This window comes from Ustilago hordei (assembly GCF_900519145.1).
Source record: "Ustilago hordei strain Uho2 genome assembly, contig: UHO2_contig_13, whole genome shotgun sequence".
Taxonomy (NCBI): domain Eukaryota; kingdom Fungi; phylum Basidiomycota; class Ustilaginomycetes; order Ustilaginales; family Ustilaginaceae; genus Ustilago; species Ustilago hordei.
This window is the reverse complement of record NW_024545290.1, coordinates 275,224-296,586: the sequence shown is the minus strand read 5'-3', so window position 1 is coordinate 296,586 and position 21,363 is coordinate 275,224. Positions and strand designations below refer to the sequence as shown.

Genomic DNA, 21,363 nt, shown 5'->3' with positions numbered 1-21,363 from the left:
GTAGAGTGCCCCGTTGGAATGACGCAAGGACAAATCGACACAACCACTGCATACAACATAAGCGCTCTGGATGGAAGATATCGTAGCAGTTCTGTAGAGATCGTCAATCGGATAACAGCAACTATCGGGGATTCTCATGCCTGACCGTAGGCAAGGACTGTTTGCAGGTGACACGGAGAGCAAGCGCAACAAGGTGCACTTGTCGACTCGTGAAAGGCTTTGCCGGCTGAAGCCTTGGCGGGCTTTCGTTAGGTCGATATGTCAAGACATCATCCTCGCGAAAAGAGACGTTGACGGGTGACCTGCAAGGATAACCGCATTCAGTCCGAGCCAACGTATCCTCGGCCCCCTACAGCATCGAAATCCATCGACATTGCAACACCATTCCAGTATTAGTTGGCCAACTTCCGTCAACCTTAATTCAGTATCTTCAGCACAATGTCCAAACATGTACATCTGGCGATGTCGGCATTTCCTGCCTTGCGGGCTCTCTCAATATCGACAACACCCACCAATAACAGCAGTATCCAACAGCAGTATTCACTGACCCCTCCCGTACTCTTCTTAATTGCTTTCTTCCTTGCAGTCTCGTCTTTACGTCAAGGGAAGGATCATGGGCCACAAGCGCTCGCAGCGCGTCGCTAGGTGCCACACCTCGCTCATCAAGATTGAGGGTGTCGAGAAGACAGACGAGGCCAAGTTCTACCTCGGCAAGCGTGTCGCCTACGTCTACAAGGCCACCAAGGAGGTCCGTGGCTCCAAGATCCGCGTCATCTGGGGTCGCATCACCCGTCCCCACGGTAACTCGGGTGTTGTTCGTGCCAAGTTCGCACACAACATCCCTCCTCAGGCTTTCGCCGCTCGTGTTCGCATCATGCTCTACCCTTCGAGCATCTAAGCGTTTCACAGCAACATGCGCACACACCTATCTACAATACATATCGACTTGTTTCCATATTCCACACACACCCGCGCACCCGGCCAAAAAGGCGATATGATTGTGCCTCTCGAGTCGCTGAGCTAGAGGAGGCAGCTTGGTTTCGCTCAAGAGAGTATATGGATGGAGGAGGTGGTGATTTCTTGTGATTATAGCCAACTTGTTTCCAGCTTCTCTGCTTTCCAGCTTCTCTGCTTCTTGTGTTCTCTTTCTCCAGTTCTTTTGTCGATCTCCGCCTTGGTCCCAACTCTTTCACTTCGAACCAAGGATCTTTCTCGACGCTCAACTGCAATCTCAAGGGTACGATGAAACACACGCCACGCCGCCTACTCCTTTGTCTTAACCACACCTTTACACATGCATTCCGTTCACCCGATGAACGGATCTGCATTACCTTACACACACACGCACACACACACACACACACACACATGCGATTCTCTTTGCACAAAAGCAATGCAGAACATACGAACCAAAAGCAGACCTCCCCGCCTGTTTTCTGTGTATACTTTCCCCTCTTTGTCCTGATGCCGCCTGCTCCTCCTCCTTGGATCTTGAGCGTTTTGGATGGCTTTTGTTGTCTACTCCTGTCTTATCTAGTTGCGCACCTGTATACACTCCACGGTTGGCGACTTAAACTAACAGGAAATATTGATGCCATCCTGTGTCGGTAGTTGTCCGCTTTGTGCAAGGCTGATGCAGGGTTTTAGGCGGTTCTTGCAGATCGTCCTTGAACCGAGATATGAGGAGGCACGTTTTGAAGAGATTGCACAATCTCATTGCCATCTTCTGGTTTGAAGCTTTGTGAGTGGTCGTCGAAGGGGTTTGTTGTTATTGAGAGGATTCTGTTGGATACAAATACAAGTTATCATGTTGATCTATCCAAAGCCTAACTTTTTGGTGGAGCGTTGCGGTTGATGCTTGTTTACTGAGTACCGTTTGGTGCTTGACTGAGGTTTCTACCGAAGCGACCCATGATGCTGTCAGTTATGGAAGTAAGGCCTTGCATGCGTCGAAAGGAGGGTAGACTAGGTTCACCGCCAATCATGTTTCGCCCAATGATGAGCCACATGGGTGGCCAGGAGTTGTCTGCTGATATCTCACCCAAGCCTTCTGTGACGCGTTCTTCTCCTTGCCGACTTGAGTCCGGGAGTGCTGTGCGAGGAGGTTGTGAGAAGCGACGAATGCGGCTTGTGTCCGGCCTTGTCCCATCTGCAACGGTTGAAGCAGGCTGTAATGGAGATTGTGTTGATGCCTCCTGTGCACCATCTGACTCGTCCGCTGACTGTGTAGGCAGCAACTGTCTCGATCTGATCTGATCAAAGATTGGTCGTAATCGTACAACTGCGATATGATGTGTCAAGCTGGTATGTTGACTCTTCCTCTCCTCTTCTTCGTCGAGACCAAAGAGCGTAGCTTCTTCATCGCGAACATCCCAGCCGTGTCCCAGATCGTCTTGTTCCAGAAAACTGGTAAGGTCATCCAGCACGCTGGGCTCACCATCGGGCTTGAGCTCATCTTTGCTCGTCTCGAACGCAATAACGGTCATGAGCAGCTGAACGAAGCACACCAATGCGTCGATGAAGAACATTTGAACGCGGCCGGGCAACGTGACTTGGCCGACAAAGTCAATGAGCATGGCATCTTGGCTGTTTGTCTGGCTTGCCGGTGTAAGTAGGTGCACTAGCGCGAAGATGAGGTTGAGAGAGCAAAGAAAGACGACCAAGAAGGGGAGCGACCAGGTCGGATGCATCTGCACCGCGTTACAGAACTGTACCTGCAGAGCGGCTTTGACTACGAGCAAGAAGGTGCGATTGTCCAGCAGCCAGGTGTATACGAAGAGCACAAAGCAGAGCAGATCCAGCTGTCGATACAAGGGGACACAAGATATGAGTTCAAGTGTCAATGTAGGACGTTAAAAGATCAATGTAGGACCTTAAAAGATCAATGTAGGACCTTAAAAGATCAATGTAGGACCTTAAAAGATGTGCAGTGCACCGTGTTAGACACTTACGGACTGGATCAGCTCCTTCCTCTCAAAGTACATGGTGGGCTCCAATGAGATGGCCACGAGCCCATCGCTGCCTCGCTACTTGGAGTGGCTCTATGGAGCGGTGCTCAGATGATCGACTGCGTTGTTGGAGCTTGTTGTGGTTGGTAAACGAGAAGAAGCTTGTCCGATGTCCTATGCGATTCCTGAAACAGTGTTGTACGACAGGTCCGTGCACAGGTGCCCAGAATCGGGACTATGAATCGGGACTTTGGATCGGGACTTTGGATCGGGGTAAGATCAGAAAAAAGGTGTCGATTGGACCCTGAATCGGGTGTTAGGGCGCATGCATTCAACTAACTCAAAGCTTCCTTCTCGCAAACACAATTGAGACCTCCTCTCTTCCCAGCAACCCACAACCTCGCTCGAAGCCTGGCTACCATCGCAAGAAGAGGCGATACTGCCACTAGCAGCCTTTGATTGATCTTGTGGCCATGTATCCATCAGGTCCATACGAGCCGAGCTATGCCGGAGCGGAAGCAGGACCATCTCGTCCACGTCCAGGATCAACCTACGAGCCTACCACACCCGTTCCCAAGCCAAAAAAGCGTCGCCGGCTGCAATTCACCTCGCAAATGCGCAACATCATCCAGCGCTACAATCCCGATGGCACAGAGACAGTCGAGTACCTCCACCAGCAGTCCACACAACGGCTAAAGCGTAAATGGGATAGCATCTTTGAACGTTTCAAAGATGCACATTTACAGGAGCAGGATGAGATCTATCTCGGAAACAGAGCCAATGGCGAACCCATTGTTGTAGTCAAGGATAGAGGCAGCTTGCGCAGTTTGAGAGAGAGCATGGAGTTCGGAGTGTTTATAAAGGATGAAGAGTTACAGGGGTGGAAAGATCGACCTGAGGCAAGGGAGATGGATGATCGGGAGGATGAGTATCATGATCATATTCATCCGACACACGGGCTTTTTCAAGCGCATAGGGGAACACAGCAGATGGCTCGTGTGTCGTCGAGTGAGTCGGAGGATCAAGAGGATGATCCGGCGGCGTACGATCCGGACTTGCGCGAGTTCCTGCAAGCTGAGGCGCGCCGGAAAGCTTTGCTTGGCGATACAGGGCAAATTGATCAAGAGGCTGAGGGTGAGGACATGATTGACTTGGGCGATCCCATGTGGAGTAGCTCAGTGGCAGACAACGATGCTTTGATGGCCCGACGCAGACCACCACTACCGCCGCCAAGCCGCAAACTTGTTCCGCCGCGAGGAACAGATCGACGATCACCATCTCGTCAAGTTTCATCATCCGAAGACCAAGACGACACTGACGTAGTGACAGTGGACAGCGACTCGGACGAAGAGCTCGTCGACTCGATCCGAACCAAGCGGCAGAACATTGAGGAGCTCCTGCAATGCACCACGCCCTTCGAGACGCTGCCTTACAACGACATCTTTGGTCTCGCTGACCTGCTCAAGATCACCGACAACACCTCACGACTCTATATCGATCTAGTTTCCGACGAGCAAGACGATGAGCAGGTCATTGAGGTAACGAACGATAACTTGCCGGCAACGACGCCAGAAGACACTGTTGACGCTGAAGCCATAGCAGAAAACAACACTGCTTCACCAACCAGCCCATACCCTTCTTCACTCATCGTCGACCGAGCTTGCTCCCAAGCATGCGATCCAGCAGCCTCGCCAACATCTTCAGCAATGCCTCAATCATCCATAGTACGCGCATCTTGGGCGCACTCTAGACCTTGCACTGCAGTGCGACGAGATTCTGAAACAGTAATAGAGCTAGAGATGCGTTCGAGTCAGGAGCGTGTTTCTCTCAGGACTCCTTCGACAGTGCATCAAACAGAGGATTTGGATCAAGTCGAGCCTGAAGAGTCTCGTTCGTCTTCACCAGCTGAGCCGGCTGAGACACTTTGCTTGTTACCCATTCCATCGCGAGTTCGAGAAGCAGCTGCGAGAAGTAAAACATACCCATCTCTGCCTTCTCTGGATAGAGGCATTCCTTCACCTTGGACATTGGTGGAGACAGTGCAGCCTGCTGATCGGGTTGTGCAGGAGGAGGCGATATTGCTGGCAGGTGCTGGAGAGGCTGCGCAATTCGTGAGATCGCAATGTTGTTCACCAGTCGTAGAAGGTATAGCGTATTCGTTGTCCACACCGTCACTTGAACCTTTATCAGTTACCAGTCGACAAGAACAAACAAAACTCGATCAGCTAGCTGTTGACGCATCAGCTTCTCAAAAGCAATCCTCAACATTGACACGTTCAACTTCATCAGCCAATACCCATGCTCACCCAACGCCAGAATGGACTGGCGAGCACTGGGATCAAATGAAGCAACCTCGATCCTCGCCATCCCTGCACGGCGCATTATCGAATAGAGGCAAGCATGCCTATCGATCTTGCACCCTGCCAGATCGCATGCTAGACACGAGCCTTGACTGTCTCGTCGAGCCTCGTGTTCGCGGGAAGAGGAACAAACTTGCTAAATGTGGTGGGCCGAAAAAATGTCACAAGACTTTCTGCTTGCACTGTGCTACACTAAGCCTATCTTGACTTAGTGTTTAGACAAAGCCATTGCCATTGCCATTGCCATTGCTTTTCTTTACATATATATACATGGGTGTTATTATGGTCAGATTTTTAGCATACCATATACAGAGGTCGCTAGGCAGTGAGACAAGCGTCTTTGTTTCTGCAAAGGATCAACTCGGCAAGTAGCTTACATGCTTCCTCTTTTGCTTCCTTTATACTTCCTCCACAACCGCGAGTCGCTGCGAGTTGGTCCAAGCTTACTTCAGCTGTGAATCTCCGCTCGTGTCTGTATATCTCAAGTCGGTCGAGTCACTCTTGTGCCCTTGTCAGTCGAGCTTGAAGATCCGAAGGCGGGAAAGGCGAACTTACGCAGCACCAGAAGAGCTTGTTGTGAAGTTAGGTTCGGGTAGACCTGTTTGTGCTGCCAATTCTACTCTTTGTAGCAACCATGCTGAATGTCAGTAGAATGTTTCTCCGGTGAGAGGTAGATTTGCAGAGACCAGGAGAGGAGGGGGGGAGGAGGGGAGGGGGGTTGATTACCTACCGTATATTTGAGCAACCGAAGATTTCATAGCATCGTACAAGACTCGTCTACCCTTACCTTTGCCTTTTACTTTGATATAGAATGGGACATGGAGATCCATTTGTTCTTGTACATTATCTTCTGCTTGGTCATCTGGGATGCTTGTTTCAACCGAAGATGTTAATGGCTGCTGCGTTAAACCGAGTGCTGTAAGGGAGAATTCAAAGGGAACAGGAGAGCTCGAGTTGTGTGGTGAAATAGGAGGGAAAGCTTTTTCTAGGTAGGTAGGGATGCAAGTTGTTCCCATTGCTAAAAGCTTTGCTGAAGTTGCTTTGTACCTTTGCGTGTGAGTCATTTTGATCTCTGCCCCAAGCAAGAAGAAAGCTCTGCGGCAGTGGATAGGTACACAACTTGAAAACGAGAATCGAGGTGGTATAGAAAGGAGAAGAAGCGGAAAGCATTTGCGCAATCCTCAAGGCGCTTTGATAAATTGACAGCTGCAAGCCAAATCTCCAGCTCATCATCCTCTCCTCCAACCTCGCGCAAGATCAAAGGAACACTATTCGACATTTGCAAGTCAGAGTCTATACGGTGAAAACAGAGTACAGGCGAACCAAAAAGAAAGAGATGACGAAGCGCAAACATTGCCAACGTAAAGCATTGAGTACAACCCCTCAGTTGTCACAGTGCCAGGCAGCGTCAACGAAACACAGAAAGAAGCGCATCAACAAGGAAGAGACTGATGCGAGAGTGGCTGACGATCCTGCCTCATCTCGCTGAATCGAACAAGGTTTGCCGATCCCTCAATCCAACCTCATCCTCGCCGAGAGAGAGAGAGAGAGAGAGAGACGCAACAGCATCACCTTCCTACAAAAAAAGTTGCAAAAAAGATAGCCATGCGAGAGAGAAGAAGATGTAGAATAATGCAAACAATGGTGTCCATCTACTGCTGCAAAGAAGCAGCAAGCTGAGCCTTGAGTTCAGGATCCAAGCTCGAGATCTGAGCCAAGATGTACTGAGCCTTAAGCTGCTTTGTCGCGTTCAACAACGAAGCGGTCGAAGCCTCAAGGTGTTCAGCCACAGCCTTGTCATCCTCCGAGGCAGCAGCACCGACAAACTGTCGAAGCACAGCAATTCGCTCGACGTGCTTGAGCAATGGGTTGGCCTCCGCAATGGTACGCTCGGCAGCGACCTCCGTGAGCCTTCTCCTGAGACGCCAGTAGAAGTATCGACGTGCGTTCTCCCATGGCAGAGCAGATCGCAAGACACCAGTGGCAAGCATGCGTCCTGCACGGTCGTGCGCATCAGCGTATTCGATGGCAATCGCAGTGAAGATGGGGCTCAGCTGCTTCTCACGCTCAGCCAAGGCTTTGCGAGCGGTGGTCTGAGCAGTCAAGTCCGAGGCTTCAGCAGCTTCCTTGCTGAGCTTGGCGTAGACGCTGTCAAGACGCTCCATGGTGGCGCGCTGCTTGTCAGCACGGTACTTGATCTCGACCAGACCCGAAGCCTCGAGCACACCACCTCGTGCGCTGTTGACATCGGCCGACATCTCGATCATGCCATTGTCGTTGATGGCAGAGTCAACTACGACCCAAGAACCACCACGAAGCTCACCCATGGGTGGGATGTGAACAAAGACGGGCTGCTTGTACGACGAAAGTCCATCGACGATCTTGGAACCCTGCTTGAGGATCTCGTCGTACATGTCCTGCTGACCACCAGAGAAACCACGCCAGTTGGCAAGGATGACGAGAGCAAGACCCTCCTTGTCAAAGTCCCAGATGGCCTGAGCAGTCTTGTACGCCGAGTTAGGGTACCAGACCTGACCAGCCTCCATGATGCGCTGCTCGGTCGAGTTAGGGTTGGCAGGGTCTGCTGGGACGACACGTTCCAGAGTTCGAGTCTCAACAGCAATGACACCCACCGGAATACCACCCAGACGAGCACGACCAGTGACAACCGAAGTAGCCCAGCCGCCGAGGGTCTCGACAAACGAGCCCTGGTCCAAGAGACCAGTGAGCTTGGAGCCATCCTCCTCGGTCTTGCCGTTGATGAGCCATCGTGGGTCGTAAGGACCACGAGGAGGCTGGTAGGTAACAGCACGGTCCCAGCTGTCGGTGGTGGGCATGATGGGCAAAGGACCGCCACGCTGAGCAGGAACGTAAGACATCCAGTTGACAAAGGCCTTGACAGCATCAAGGTCGTCCTGTGCAGTCAAGTGCGAGACACCGTTCTTGTACATGATCTGAGGACCACCGAGCTGCAAGTTCGAGGTGTAGACCTCACGACCAAGCAGCTTGTTGAGAGCCTGGTAACCGGTCAAGATCAAGGGCGAGCCCTCAACCTGGATGACACGCTCACCAAGACGTGCAAGGTAGGCACCGATACCGACACTGCGACCAGTGACAATGGTGGCAGTGAAGATCGAGTCTTTGGCACGGCTCGTCTCACCGGCGATGAGACCACTGCCGGAGAGACACTCGACACCGAGACCTTCCTGAGGCTTGCCGATGATATCGCTGATGACGTTGTGGGTGGTACCATCCTCAGCCTTGATGGGCTTGGTCATGACGCTACCGGGAGCCTGGGCCTGAACAGCGCGAAGCGACTCGTCGTCCAGGTAGATGTACTCGAAGCCCTTGGCGGGGTCGTCGTCAACAAACTTGACCTTGAACAGGTCAAGAACCTCGGTGGCCAAACCGATACGGGCACCAGAGTTGGCTGAGATGTAGAGACGAGGAATACCGAGCTCACGGGCGAGCTTTGAGGCAGCGGCGAAGAAGCGGTCCTCGACAGGGCCGAACGAACCAGCCTGGATGGTAACATCGTTGCAAATGACAACAAGCTTGCGGCCGGTGGGGTACTCAGGAGTGACCACCTCGACAAGCCAAGCAACCATTCCGATGTTGTTCATACCAGGAGCACGCTTGACCTCGCGCAGGTTCTCCTGCTCATCAAAGACGAGCTCGACAGCCGACTTGATGACCTCGCTTGGGATCTTGCTGGCAGCGACCTTCCTCCACGAGGCTCGGACGGCCTGACCAAGGACATCGATAAAGTCGTAGACAAAGGTGGTCTGGAGAGCGTGAGCACGCGATCGTCGCGACTGCAGAGCGACTTTGGTAGTGTAAGCAAAGTGGGCGCTCTGAGCGTTGAGTGTAGCCTCCTTACCCTGAGGCTCGATGCCGCGGAGGACGACCGAACCATCATCGGCAGCGATCTCCTCGTAAGTCTCGTATCGCACGACCAGACCGGTCTCGTTGGTAACGAATGCACGGATGGGGCGAGGCTCACCGTTCGAGTTGCTAAGGATCATGCGGATCTCGGCGCCGGTGATGCGGAGACGGAAGAAGCGGGTACCGTGACGCTCGAGGAAGCCAGCGATGGCCCTTTGGACATCCTCAAGGCTGACATCAAGCTGGTAGATGAAAGACATGAAGATGTGCGAGGCATCAGCGGTGCGGTACTCGGGCTGGCCAAGAGCAACCTCGATGACATTGAGAATGTCGTTGACAATACGGTCCGACTCGGAAATGAGGTAAGCAGCCATGTCGCCCTGAACGCGGCCAGGTCGGACGAGCGAACGGACAAAGAATCGAGTGTCGGCGGAGTTCTGGATACCACGAGCAAAGTACAAGTGGATCGTGGACGAAGAGACCGGCACGGGGGTGAGCTCGAAGTTCTTGCTGACTCTGTCAAGCTCAAGCTGGTAGGCAAGCGCGGGTTCGATGTTGCGAATCGCCTTCTCCTCGGCCCAGATGCCCTGCTCGTTGGGACGGAAGGTGGCAAAGAAGGGATACATGCCGGGCTGACAGAGGAGGAAGGTGACACGGCGGATACGGGCGGCAGCGAGCTCCTTGCTGCAGGCGTTGGTGTACTGAGCAAGCTTGCTTCGAACCTCAGCATCGACAAAGTCGGATTGGTCAACAACAGCAATGTTGAGTACGTTGATGGGAGCACCACTGGAAGAGCCGAAGAATTTGAGCACCTTGGGAAGGAGGTCAGTAATGTCCTCAACATCGGCGCAACTGGCCATGGCACCGGTGCGGAGCTCGGAAGTGGCACGAGCCTTCCTGTTGTCCATCATGTTGAGATCGCTGATGGAGACCTGACGCTCGCGCTCCTTGAGCGAAGAGGCGCTGCGAGGCAGCTGGAACTGCCAGGTGAGCACGGCACGCTCCTCGACATCAAAGTCCTCGACAGCGTAGTTGAAATTGACAATCTCGTAGGCACGGTAAGCTCGAACGACGTAGGTGCAGAGAGCGGCAAAGGCGACGTGATGCTCGCGGTGGCCGAAGAAGCTGTGCAAGACGTCGTAGACACTGTATTGCGAGTCGCTGAGCTCACGAAGGACCTCGAGCGAAGGAGCGTGGTACTCGTCGTCACCACCGTACTTGGACGAGGTGACGGAGCCACGGAGAATAGCCTGCATCTGGGCAGAACGGTCAGCAAGGCTGGGCATGTCGGCGTCGAGCGAGACCTCTCGGGCCTTAAGCGCGACAGGAGCGGTCGACTTGCCCTGAAGAGAGGCGAGCTTGCGCAGAGCCTCGATCATCTGAGCGCCACTGGTGCGCGAGACGAGCGAGGTAGCCTTGATGTGCTTGTCGAGGAGGTTGAGCAAGAGCGCGTTCTTGCGGTTGAGACCGTTGCGGGAGGTCTGCAGGGCAACAACCTTGTCCAGATCGCCATCGGCCTGGAGACGAAGCTCGAGGACAACGTCAGCTTCACCAGTGAACTTGGACTCGATCTCGTAGTACTTGGTGAGGAAGGAAGCGAGAACGTTACCCTCGTGAGCCTTGAGGCCGGCGGCGTAGGCCTCAAAGAGTTGATAGAGAGGAGTGATGGTGATCTGTACCTGCTGGCGGATGGCAGCGTCGACGCTGTCGCGGAGGAAGTTCTCGGTGAGCTTGCGAAGACGAGCGGCAGGGAAGTCGACGTTCTTGGAGTGGCTCATCTCGATGGTGTTGCGGACAACATCCTCGAGCCTGGCGGGGATACGACCACTCAAGCTGGAGAGGATCTGAGAAGCCTGACCATAGGGAAGCTCGGGGTTGCGAAGGGTCTCGATGAGCTCCTTGATGACAGTCTGCATGCGGAAGCTCTGGTCGTAACCGTCGAGAATGTCGTTGAGTACCTCGACAAGGTATGAGTAGCGCTGGTGGGGCTTGCTGCCAATGATGATGGGAAGACCAAAGTCTGGAAGCTGGCCAGCAAAGGGCTTGGCGTGCTGAACACGGCTGGGGTCGTCGAGCGAGAGGATACCGATAATGTCTCCGGGCGAAAGAGCAACACCTGCAGTCTTGACGAAAGAGACAACACCATCCTCAGCGGCGACGAGAGGAAGGTACATCTTCATGACCTCAATCTCAGCAATAGCCTGGCCGGCCTTGACGTGGTCGCCCGAGTCGACGAGGAAGCGAACAAGCTTACCAGGCGAGGGCGATCGGATCTGGGTGGGGTCGTTCTCCTGCTCAATGAGGCAGGTCTTGGAGTCGATCATGAGACGGGTCATGCCGACCTCCTCACGCCAGTAAACGGGATGCGACTTGCCGGCAAGACCGATGAGTAGACCACCGTCGGTAAGAGGACGAAGCTGAACGAGAGTACGGCCACCGTTGAGGTAGAGAACCCAGCCAGAAACGGAGCTGCGGGTAGCAGTGAAGTTGTACTTGACGTTCTCGTAGATAAAGTCGATCGAGAAGACAGTCTTGATGGTGTCACGAGGAGGCACCTGACCTTTGTTGAGAATACGCTTGTACTCATCCTCGCACTCGCGGGCAAGGAGGTGAGCCTTGACGGCGGCACCACAAATGACAGCTAGGTCCGAGGGAGGACGCTCGGCAGTGAGACGGTCCTGGATGAGGCCATCGAGCCAGCCAGTGGTAATCTTGTTGGACTCGAAAGCGTCGGTCTCGAGGAGCTTGATGAGGTATTCGACGGTGGTACGGAAATCACCACGAATGGACAACTCCTTGAGTGAGATGACCATCTGCTTTCGGGCCTCGGATCGGTCGGCACCGTAGGCGAAGATGTGTCCGAACTGCGAATCGGCGTACTCGTGGAGGGCACCGCTAGTACCGACAGAGAAGTAACCCCAGGTGGAGGTACTGGAACGGAAGTTGAGCTCGGTCAGGGCACCCATGCCGGGCTTGAAACCGGTATCCGGGTTCTCGGCGGTGATACGGCAGGCAACGACGTGACCCTGAGGCTGGGGCTTGCGCTGGGTCTTGAACGACTCGGGGCTGGAAAAGTCAAAGTCGATCACCTCGTTACCGCGGGGGTCCATGCCGTAGAGAGTTCGGATGTCACGGATGGAGTAGAGAGGGATGCCCATAGCAACCTGGAGCTGGGCAGCGGGGATGTTGACACCCGAGACCATCTCGGTGGTGGGGTGCTCGACCTGGAGACGAGGGTTGAGCTCGAGGAAAGCGTAGTCACCAGACTCGGGAGAGTAAAGCCACTCGACGGTACCGGCAGAGACGTAGCCGACAAGTTTGGCGAGACGAACGGCGGCCTTCTCCATGGCCTCTCGAGCATCTTCGGGAGCAATGGTGACGGGAGCCTCCTCGATAATCTTCTGGTGACGACGCTGGACGGAACAGTCGCGGCCAAAGATGGAGATAGCGTTGCCGTACTGATCTGCGAGCAGTTGGACCTCGAGGTGGCGAGCCTGGCCAGCGAGCTTCATGACGAAAACGGGCGAACCGGGCACCTCACCGAGGACGGCATTGTAGAGCTGCTTAAAGTCTTGGGCGTTGGTGCACATTCGAATACCCTTTCCTCCTCCACCTTCCGAGGCCTTGATCATGACGGGGAAGCCAATCTTTTCAGCCCTTTCGAGACCCTCTTGGGCGTTGTGGATGCAGGCCTGCTGGTAGACGTCGTCCGAGACGGTCAAGAAACCCTGCTGACTCATGATGGTCTCCTTGATACCCGTACCGGACCAGGGCATGCATGGAACGTCGGCATGCTGAGCAACGATGGTGGAGGAGATCTTGTCGCCGAGGGATCGCATGGCAGAGCCAGGAGGACCGATGAAGATGATCTTGTGCTTGGAAGCAGCGAGCGATTCGGGAAGACGAGGGTTCTCAGAAGCGTGACCCCAACCAGCCCAGACGGCGTGAACACGGGCGCGCTCTGCGACATCGACAATCAAGTCGACATTGGCGTAGTTGTTGTTGTTGGAACCACCGGGGACCTCGAGATACTGGTCAGCCATACGAATGTAATCGGCGTTGACCTTGAGATCTTCCGGGGTGGCCATGACGGTGAACTCGATGGCACGCTCATCGCCAAAAGTCTCGTAAGCCCATTTTCGGATGGAACGGATCTCCTTGACGGCAGCAATACCGTTGTTGCAAATGAGGACCTTGGTGATGACACTGTGACCGCCCTGCTTGCGAATGAAGTCGGCGACAGGGCTTGCAGGAGCTGTCTCGAGCGGGTTGCCGCCTAGAGTGACAGAGCAAAGCAGAGCAAAGCAGAGCAAAGCAGAGCAAAGCAGAGCAAAGTAGAGAATGTCAGTTTTCGTTGCACAAGCAAGGCAAAGAAGGCGACGGACCTGTTGGCCTCAGAGAAGCGAAAATCGAATGCAACTTACCAATAAAGTGGCTGACCGCTTTATGGTCCGGTGTTGGCATTTTGGCTAAACTAGTGCGATAAGCTTAGACGATGCTTTAGGGATGCAGCAGCAGCAGCAAAAAGAAAGAAAGAAAAAGACAAAGCGATGCGGCGTTCGAGATAGCGGGATGAATGCGTTCTCGTTGACGCGGGGGGGGGGGGGGGGGGAAAGAGAGAGAAGGCAACTTTTGCGTTGAGCGAGGGATCTCAAAGATAGCAACTGAAGCAGGAGTGAAGCCAGAGAGGGAGCTGGTTATCAACTTGTTCCGGCGATTCGAGAGATGAGCCAGAGGGATAAATAGGCTGCGGTCGTTAAAAAGGGTGAGGGAAGTCTTGATGAAGGTGCAGGGTCGACGTGTGAGAGCCCGAGGTTGGCGTCGCGAATATCGAATGAGATGGAGGCGAGGCGAGGCAAGGCGAGGCAAGACAAGGTGATCTGGGTGCCAGTGGCAGGAGGGGATGATGGTGGAAAGAAGAGAAGATCAGAACTCGGTCGGCGGATTATTCAAGGCTGAGTTGTCGACGGCTGAGATTCGGATGCGATCTTTCGGAAGAGCCGATAGGAAAAAGACAAAAAAAAAAAAAAGACAAAAAAAAAACAAAAAACAAAAAACAAAAAACAAAAAACAAAAAACAAAAAACAAAAAACAAAAAACAAAAAACAAAAAACAAAAAACAAAAAAGGACAAAAAGCTCAGAAGGGGGTATCAAAGTTTTTGCGATTTTAAAAATGCGGGTTTTTTCGAGAGCGCATTTTTGGAGGGAATTTGAACCCCCCCCCAAGGAAAAGCAGGTTTCCAAAAACATGATGAAATCATATGGCCGATAAAATACAAAACCTAACAGTGGTCATGTTACTTGTCGCTCTCATCGCTATTACCCATTGCTTGCTTATATCTTGCTTTCCTCTTCACACAATGCACTCAATGTAATGTTTCATATGGTGGTGAGAAGAATTGTATTGAACAGAAGAAGAGAGAGTGCCTGTCAGATCGAGAATGGTTGTGTCAAGACTTGCTCCTGTCTCCAAGCTGATGTGCTTTGAGTCATGGCAATGTAGTCCACAGTAGTCCTCTCATGACATTGAGACAATGCAGTAGTGTCTTCCTCATTGCACCCAGTGGATCTGAACAGCACCTGGAACAAACCCTCTTGAAGATCATGTGCAGCAGAACTTCAAAGTCTTGACACTGCATACTGTGACATCCCTTGTGTTGCAGTGGCAAGATCCAGTTTGTATTCCTGCTGATTTGTGCATCTTGTCCTCCTGAGCTCTTGTGTATCACTGGCATCAAGTTGGAGGCTTTGAACAACCTCACTCACCTCATCCTCAGAGAAAGAGGGCAACAGCAGGTCAGCAATATCAGCAGGACAGTCATATTGACTTGCAAAGGTGTGGGCAACAATGCAGGCTTGGATCATCTCGGCAGCAGTGATGTGGTCCTTGAAATGGTAGATGTTACCATGATAGCCTGTAAGGCACTGGAAGTGGTTCTTCAGGTATGCAATGGCATGTTCAACTCATACTCAGACTCAAGAGAGCATGTAGTTGAAGTGTCAAAGGTCTTGACTCTTGTCAGCAGCAATGTGAGAGAATGGTCCAACTGTGAAGGCAGAATGGCCATATCCACCATCAACCCAGATGAACTCACCTTTGTCAAGGTACAGGTGAGGCTTCTTCAGGATGTTGCTGCCTGAGGCCCAAACCTTTGAATCCTGAACACTGCCAGGCTGTCCAACAACTGATTCAACAATCCGCAGTGAGTGTGGCAGGATCACCAGTGCTACATTGATGCTGTGGAAGCCTTTGTAGCAGAAGTGCTCTCAACTGAGCACTCCTGGCTTCCAGGCAAGAGGGATGTGTGTGCCATCCACCACAAGCCAGCCCTTACCCCACTCTTCAACCCCAGTTGTATTGCACACCCAGGCAGAAGCATGTTGTCTCTCTCCCTCTGAAGCAAACTGCATGACCTCGTTGTTTAGCTCAAGGAGGCCAGCGACTGTGTGATTGGTGTATCCAACAATGCTCCCAACACCACAGCCACATTGCAAAGCAGCATCATGTTCACCACCTCCATTTCCAGAATGGCCAAGTCTGTACAGAGCCACTGAAAGAATCTCTTGCACTTTGTTGAGAGACATCACACCTGAGCTGCTGTAGTTCCACCAGAAAGCCTCTGTTTGCTGGAGTCGGATGGTGAGATTGTTGAATGCTTCAGGCGACATACGAACAAGTCCATGATACATCCTATGATTGCTTGATTTGTACCTGTTGAGAAGGTGGATAAGCTTATCAGCATGGCCAAGAGGAGTGCAATGTGTGATTGTGTACCTTTGCTTGCATATGAAAGTGTACAAGCAGACAAGGTGTCATGAGAGCAGAATTGGGTCACCATCGTTGTCCAAGTTGTTGATGTCAGTGCTGCAGGAGTGCTGCACTCTGTCAGTGTTTTGGATGACCTCTGCAGGTATAGAGAGCTCAAGAGTGTGGACAATGTCATTGAGAATTACTTGCTTGTCACTGTAGCACACCATGGCTGGAAGGAGGAAGGGAGTTGGAGAGGGAGCATGGAGAGGGGGGATGGCAGCAAGAGCGATGCTGAAAGGTTGCAGAGTGGAGTGGTGGTAGTAATGGAAGAGGTGTGAGAGTGAAATTTTTTGTTTAAATGCTTTTGAGCTCATTATGTGACTGTGCTGCACAGCATTTTTATTCACCTCATACTTGCACTCTACAGAAAAACACTCAGAAATGACTTTGCATTGAGACTGGATGATAGTACATGTAATGCTACAAGACAGGAAGATTGAATGAAGAGTCCATGTTGTTGTTGTTGCTGGTGTTCTGATGAGCATCCTGTTTGACACTGGCCTGAGAAGCAAGGAGGCACACCATCTCCATCACCATTTCACAATCACATGTGCGAACACATTCATCGCACTCTTTCTCCTCCCTCTCATGATGCAGGTGCATCTCCTTGCACTTGGTATGCTCAGCCTCCAGTATTTTCTTGCATCTGGTGCATTCCTGTTCAAGCTGCAGGCAGATCTGAAGGGTATCAATGGAAGAATGATAGAAAGCTTCAGCAAGTGTGTTGTGCTTGTGATCAAGGGCACCTTGCTTGCACTTGATGCTGGGAGAGAGCTGGGCTGAAGATTGAGAAGAGGTGGAATCAGAGACATCCAAACTGCCAGCAGTGGAGGAAGGTGGTCGAGCCTGCAAAGGTGGAGGCAAAGGTGTGTTAAAGATGTCATCATCACCAGTGCCAGCAAAGGATGCACCAGAAGTGGATGCAACAGCAGCTGGGGGGTTGGTGGGTTCGATGAAGTCGAGAATAGGAGGCAAACCACAGCCATGAGTGCTGTGATCATACAGCTCGCTGCCACAAATATCCATGGGTATGTCAGCTGAGCCATTTGAAGGCATGTCAGGCTCATCATCACTGGTGAAGTCAAGACTGGGAGTTGTGATAAGTGCTGTGGGATCAGCATTGAATTGGCCATTCATCATCTTGTGCATCCTTTCAAACCAAGCATACTTTGTTGACAGGGCAATGCGAGATACGTAGGACTGTTTAAAATTGAAAGTATGAATCAGCATCCAAGCATACTATTGCAAGCAACAAAGATCACCAAAACTTACTGGGTTGGATGCATCCATGTCCTCCAGCAGCATACCAGCTCCAGTGAGTGAAAGCTTCTTCTTCTCCCTGTAGTATGTCTCTAGCAGCCACCTCAGCTTGGACTTGATGTGATTGGGATCGACAGATGCACCTGGGAAAATCATCTTGGAGATATCCCAAAAAATGGGATGTTTGCAGAATATTGAGGGCTGGATCACTCTCAGCCAATTCTTGAGATGGCAGCAGAGTGTGCTGGTAGGAGTTGTTGTTGTAGAGGATCATGACAAGGTGAAGAACATTGGCACCTGACCATGTCAAGTTCTTCTTGCCTGTGGCAGATCTAGAGGCTCGAGTTGGACAGGAAGTGTGGATGTCAGGAGCACTTGTAGAACCAGATTGAGACAGCACAGGCATGCTTTTGGTCTGAGTTGCAGAGCTTGTAGGTGTAGTGGACTGGCATAACAACTCTGCAGAGATGTCACCAGAATCATCAGTGGAGGAGGTCATGTTGAATGAGCACAAGGAAGAGGGAGTGAGCAAAAGTGCGACAAGAGTGAGGAAAGGAGAGAAGATGTGGAGTGATAAAAAAAACCATGTTTTCACAAACACGCCTCCTGAGCTGCATTTTTGAAAACATGGTTTTTTTTTTTCCCTTTGTGGGTCTTATGTAAGCTTTTGCATTTTTTTGAAAAATGTGCTCTTGAAAAAACCCGGGTTTTTAAAAACGCAAAAACTTTGATACCCCCTAGAGTGGGGAAAATGATGCGAAAAGGGAGAGCTACAAAAAGACCAATGTTGGCTTGAGGATGAGCCAGAGAGGAATCGAAATCTTTGATGTCGCCAAGAGGGAACGCACAGAAAAATGCTCAACAAAATTGAGCCCGCTTATCATTGCTTATCATCGCTTATCATTTTTATTCTTTTTATTCTTTTTATTCTTTCTATTCTTTCGCCTGTCTGTGCTCTGCTATTGACCTCCACTGGCGATCTAAGGAATCCTCGCTTGGCAGCCCAGTGAAAGCTCGAGATGTTGGGAACAACTTGAAAGTCTAAAAAAGAAATCCATAATCGGGCTGACAAAGCCGATTTTCCCGTTGGCAAACTAGATATCGGCCTACTTGACCCGATTCCAGCATAGTTCTGTTCGGTAAGAGGTAGATACAAGTTGCAGTTGAACTCTGTCGCTGCGATCTTGTTGGGGGTTTGTCAGAGTTGGATAGCTCCAAACGTCCGCTCATGGTTCTCAGCTCGATGTTGGTTTTGAATGGTTTGACGCACGCACAACCACAGCTTGTCCCTCTGAGAGCATTCGGCTTGGCTTTGGCTTTGGCAGAGTCGCAGAGGCCTGGCAAGCTCCTTCTTTTCAGCGCCGCTTCCATTGTCGTCAGGAACACCAAACTGCTTTCCAAAAGGGAACCCAGAAAAGGCGACCACAAAATTCTGTCCGAAAAAAACCTTTTAGGCTCTGCGTGTCAGCGTTTCGCCGTTTCGCCGTCTCGCCGTTTCGCCGTTTCGTCGTCTCGCTGGTGCCGCGATTCGCCTTGTACAAGGAGGAACCCTTTCTGACGCGGTCAGCCGCGAATCGAGCGTTGATCTTAGCCGCAACCCTTTCTCCATACAGTCGCTGTCATCTGGCGGCGAGGAATATGGTAAAGACAGCCGTAGCGATGAGTGCGGACGACAACAACAGCACCGCAGGTGGAAATACACTATGGCTCACCTTCCTCGCAGCATGGGCCGAAGAAGCACAAGCAAAAGGCTCCAAGGTAGCCCGTACATACCGAAAGGCACACCAATCCTTGGCAGCCTGTCCGATCGAGTTGCAACATCCATGTCAAACGACGCAACTATCTGGCATCGGACCGACGATTTCCAACAAGATCGAACAGGAATTGCAGAAATGGTGTCAGGAGAATGGAAAGGCGATGCCAGAGCGGCCTTTGCGCCAGGTCTCAACTTCGAAGAGCAAGTCAGCATCGGCGACAAATGATGATGGTGGAGCAGAAGCAAGAGAACATCTGGCCGTAGAAGCGCAAGATGGCAGCCATGGTGCAGCCAAACGAAACAAGCGAGGCGCATCAGATCGGCCGACCAAGAAGCGCGCTTATGTGCCCCAGCACCGCTCAGGCGCATACGGTCTACTCGTTGGACTCTTCATCACCACCAGCGCCCGCGGCTCTTTGCAGCAGCAGCAGAAGGTCTCCAAAACACAGCTGATCAATGCTGCTCGACCTTACTCGGATACCGAGTACGAGCTCGGCGGATCTTCATCTCGAGCATCAGCAGCCGTGCCGCTTTCCAGTCACCATGGCACATCTGGCGGCAGTGCAGGTAGCTCTCGCTCCTTCTATACAGGCTGGACCAGCATCAAGACGCTCATCGCTAAAGGATACGTGCTGCAGTCCGGCAATCCAGCTCGGTATGCTCTAAGCGATCAAGGTGCAACGATTGCAGAGACGCTTGCTAAAGACGCTCGTGTTGAACCGACCGACGTCCAAGATGCGACTGAAGCCGGTGAGGATCTGGGTGAAGAAGAACTCGGTCAAGAAGAACTGGCTGAAGAAGAACTGGAGGACCATGTTTCAGAGGACGAGCAAGAAGATACACTCAACGAACGCCTCTCGACATTGGAGCCAGAGGTGTTGAAAGCAGGCAGCTATACCATCCATCTCCTCGTCGACAACCGCGAGCGTCACAGACCCGGAGGACGACAGGAGAAAGAACCAATAGCTACACTCTTGCTCGAGCGGGGAATAGACACCGAGACACGAGCGCTGCAAGTGGGAGATGCTGTCTGGATAGCACGCCGGAAAAATCGGAGCGGCCTCGAAGCAGACGAAGTTGTGCTAGACCACATTGTAGAGAGGAAGCGGCTCGACGATCTTACCAGCTCCATCCTTGATGGACGATGGAAGGAGCAAAAGGTAAGTGACGACAGCGCCTAGCTCAGACGGTCGGACGGGCATCATGCTAACCGATGCTTTCTTGGAGGACTATTGTTGTGCATCTCTGCTTGACAGTTCCGATTGTCGTGCTCGGGACTATGTAAAGTGCTTTATCTCATTGAAGACTACGACGTGGAGGATGAGATGGGCAAGTTTGCACCGCAAATCCAGACGGCACTCAGTAGCTCACAGGTGGTGGATGGCTTCTTTGTCGAGCGGACCTCAGGTCTGATTGCCAGCATCGACTATCTAGCAGCAATGGACCGCATCGTCCGCAAGATCTACGAACGACGAGATCTTTCAGTGATACCGAGTGCAGTCATCTCTCGCTCAAGCTTCCTGCAGACAAGGGATGAGCTGCAAAAAAAGCTGCCCTCTGCATCTATCCTGACCTCATTCGAAGCCTTTCAGGCACTCAACAGCAAGAGTGCTGGTCTGACATCCACGGAGGTCTTTGGCAAGATGCTCCTGTGCATCAAAGGCATGAGCGCCGAGAAGGTGCGAGAGATGCTGACCATCTACAGCACCCTCCGTCAACTCACAGAGGCATACCAAGGACCAGCGGATGAGACCAAGAAAGCAGATACGCTGCTTTCCAGCTCTACGGAGAACTTAGACCAGCGCAAGAAGATCGGACCTGCGCTGAGTCGCAAAGTGGGCCAAGTGTTTTTGCAATCACGATACCCAGCCGAATGATAAAGCATGGTCGCCGCTCTGCAGATGACATCCAAGCATATTGCAAGCGAACACCATACCATCAGCAGCTCCTGCCAACGGAGGATGACGAGAGAGAGTGAGATACAGGCATGGGCGCCTATCGTGCGAAAAGCGGGTGAGGGGCTGGCTTTGATTGGCTGAGCGACCTTTCTGAGGCGCGGATGAGACGCTCAAAACTGGATTACAAATGCCATCTCGATTTGAAATCAGCGAGGCGTGGAGGCGTGGAGGCGTGGAGGCGTTGAAAAGACAATTATCCAAGTGAGTTGCGGTTGGATTTCAGTTTTAAGAGAGGTTGTATTCAGCGAGGCTTGGAAATTGAGCCAAATTCAAAGTATTCTAACACTCTCGTCCTTTGCCCGCAAGTCTGGAAATACACTCGAATCTTTCAAGTTGAATTGACAGTTTCAGCAGTTAACATTGTCCATTCACCTCTGCTCCTTC

At 52.1% G+C, this 21,363-nt stretch overlaps 7 protein-coding genes across 7 annotated transcripts; 3 read left to right on the top strand and 4 right to left on the bottom strand.

The window, feature by feature from the left end:
* Positions 1 to 438: 438 nt before the first annotated feature.
* UHO2_05360 (putative RPL33B - ribosomal protein L35a.e.c15) lies at positions 439 to 898 on the top strand (the record flags this gene model as incomplete). Its single annotated transcript, XM_041560176.1, has 2 exons — positions 439 to 450; positions 587 to 898. 2 exons carry the CDS (start codon positions 439 to 441, stop codon positions 896 to 898), a joined length of 324 nt encoding a protein of 107 aa, XP_041416110.1.
* Positions 899 to 1,862: 964 nt separating this feature from the next.
* UHO2_05359 (uncharacterized protein) lies at positions 1,863 to 2,984 on the bottom strand (the record flags this gene model as incomplete). Its single annotated transcript, XM_041560175.1, has 2 exons — positions 1,863 to 2,801; positions 2,952 to 2,984. 2 exons carry the CDS (start codon positions 2,982 to 2,984, stop codon positions 1,863 to 1,865), a joined length of 972 nt encoding a protein of 323 aa, XP_041416109.1.
* A 437-nt stretch (positions 2,985 to 3,421) lies between these two features.
* UHO2_05358 (uncharacterized protein) lies at positions 3,422 to 5,515 on the top strand (the record flags this gene model as incomplete). The annotated part of the gene is made up of 1 exon (XM_041560174.1): positions 3,422 to 5,515. The coding sequence occupies one exon, from the start codon at positions 3,422 to 3,424 to the stop codon at positions 5,513 to 5,515; it is 2,094 nt and encodes a 697-aa protein (XP_041416108.1).
* A 111-nt stretch (positions 5,516 to 5,626) lies between these two features.
* Positions 5,627 to 6,372, bottom strand: UHO2_05357 (uncharacterized protein; the record flags this gene model as incomplete). Its single annotated transcript, XM_041560173.1, has 3 exons — positions 5,627 to 5,780; positions 5,864 to 5,945; positions 6,039 to 6,372. 3 exons carry the CDS (start codon positions 6,370 to 6,372, stop codon positions 5,627 to 5,629), a joined length of 570 nt encoding a protein of 189 aa, XP_041416107.1.
* Positions 6,373 to 6,960: 588 nt separating this feature from the next.
* On the bottom strand, positions 6,961 to 13,657 carry UHO2_05356 (putative acetyl-CoA carboxylase; the record flags this gene model as incomplete). Its single annotated transcript, XM_041560172.1, has 2 exons — positions 6,961 to 13,469; positions 13,618 to 13,657. The coding sequence occupies 2 exons, from the start codon at positions 13,655 to 13,657 to the stop codon at positions 6,961 to 6,963; spliced, it is 6,549 nt and encodes a 2,182-aa protein (XP_041416106.1).
* A 2,768-nt stretch (positions 13,658 to 16,425) lies between these two features.
* On the bottom strand, positions 16,426 to 17,421 carry UHO2_05355 (uncharacterized protein; the record flags this gene model as incomplete). The annotated part of the gene is made up of 2 exons (XM_041560171.1): positions 16,426 to 17,205; positions 17,278 to 17,421. The coding sequence occupies 2 exons, from the start codon at positions 17,419 to 17,421 to the stop codon at positions 16,426 to 16,428; spliced, it is 924 nt and encodes a 307-aa protein (XP_041416105.1).
* A 1,503-nt stretch (positions 17,422 to 18,924) lies between these two features.
* UHO2_05354 (uncharacterized protein) lies at positions 18,925 to 20,898 on the top strand (the record flags this gene model as incomplete). The annotated part of the gene is made up of 2 exons (XM_041560170.1): positions 18,925 to 20,181; positions 20,278 to 20,898. The coding sequence occupies 2 exons, from the start codon at positions 18,925 to 18,927 to the stop codon at positions 20,896 to 20,898; spliced, it is 1,878 nt and encodes a 625-aa protein (XP_041416104.1).
* Positions 20,899 to 21,363: the final 465 nt, after the last annotated feature.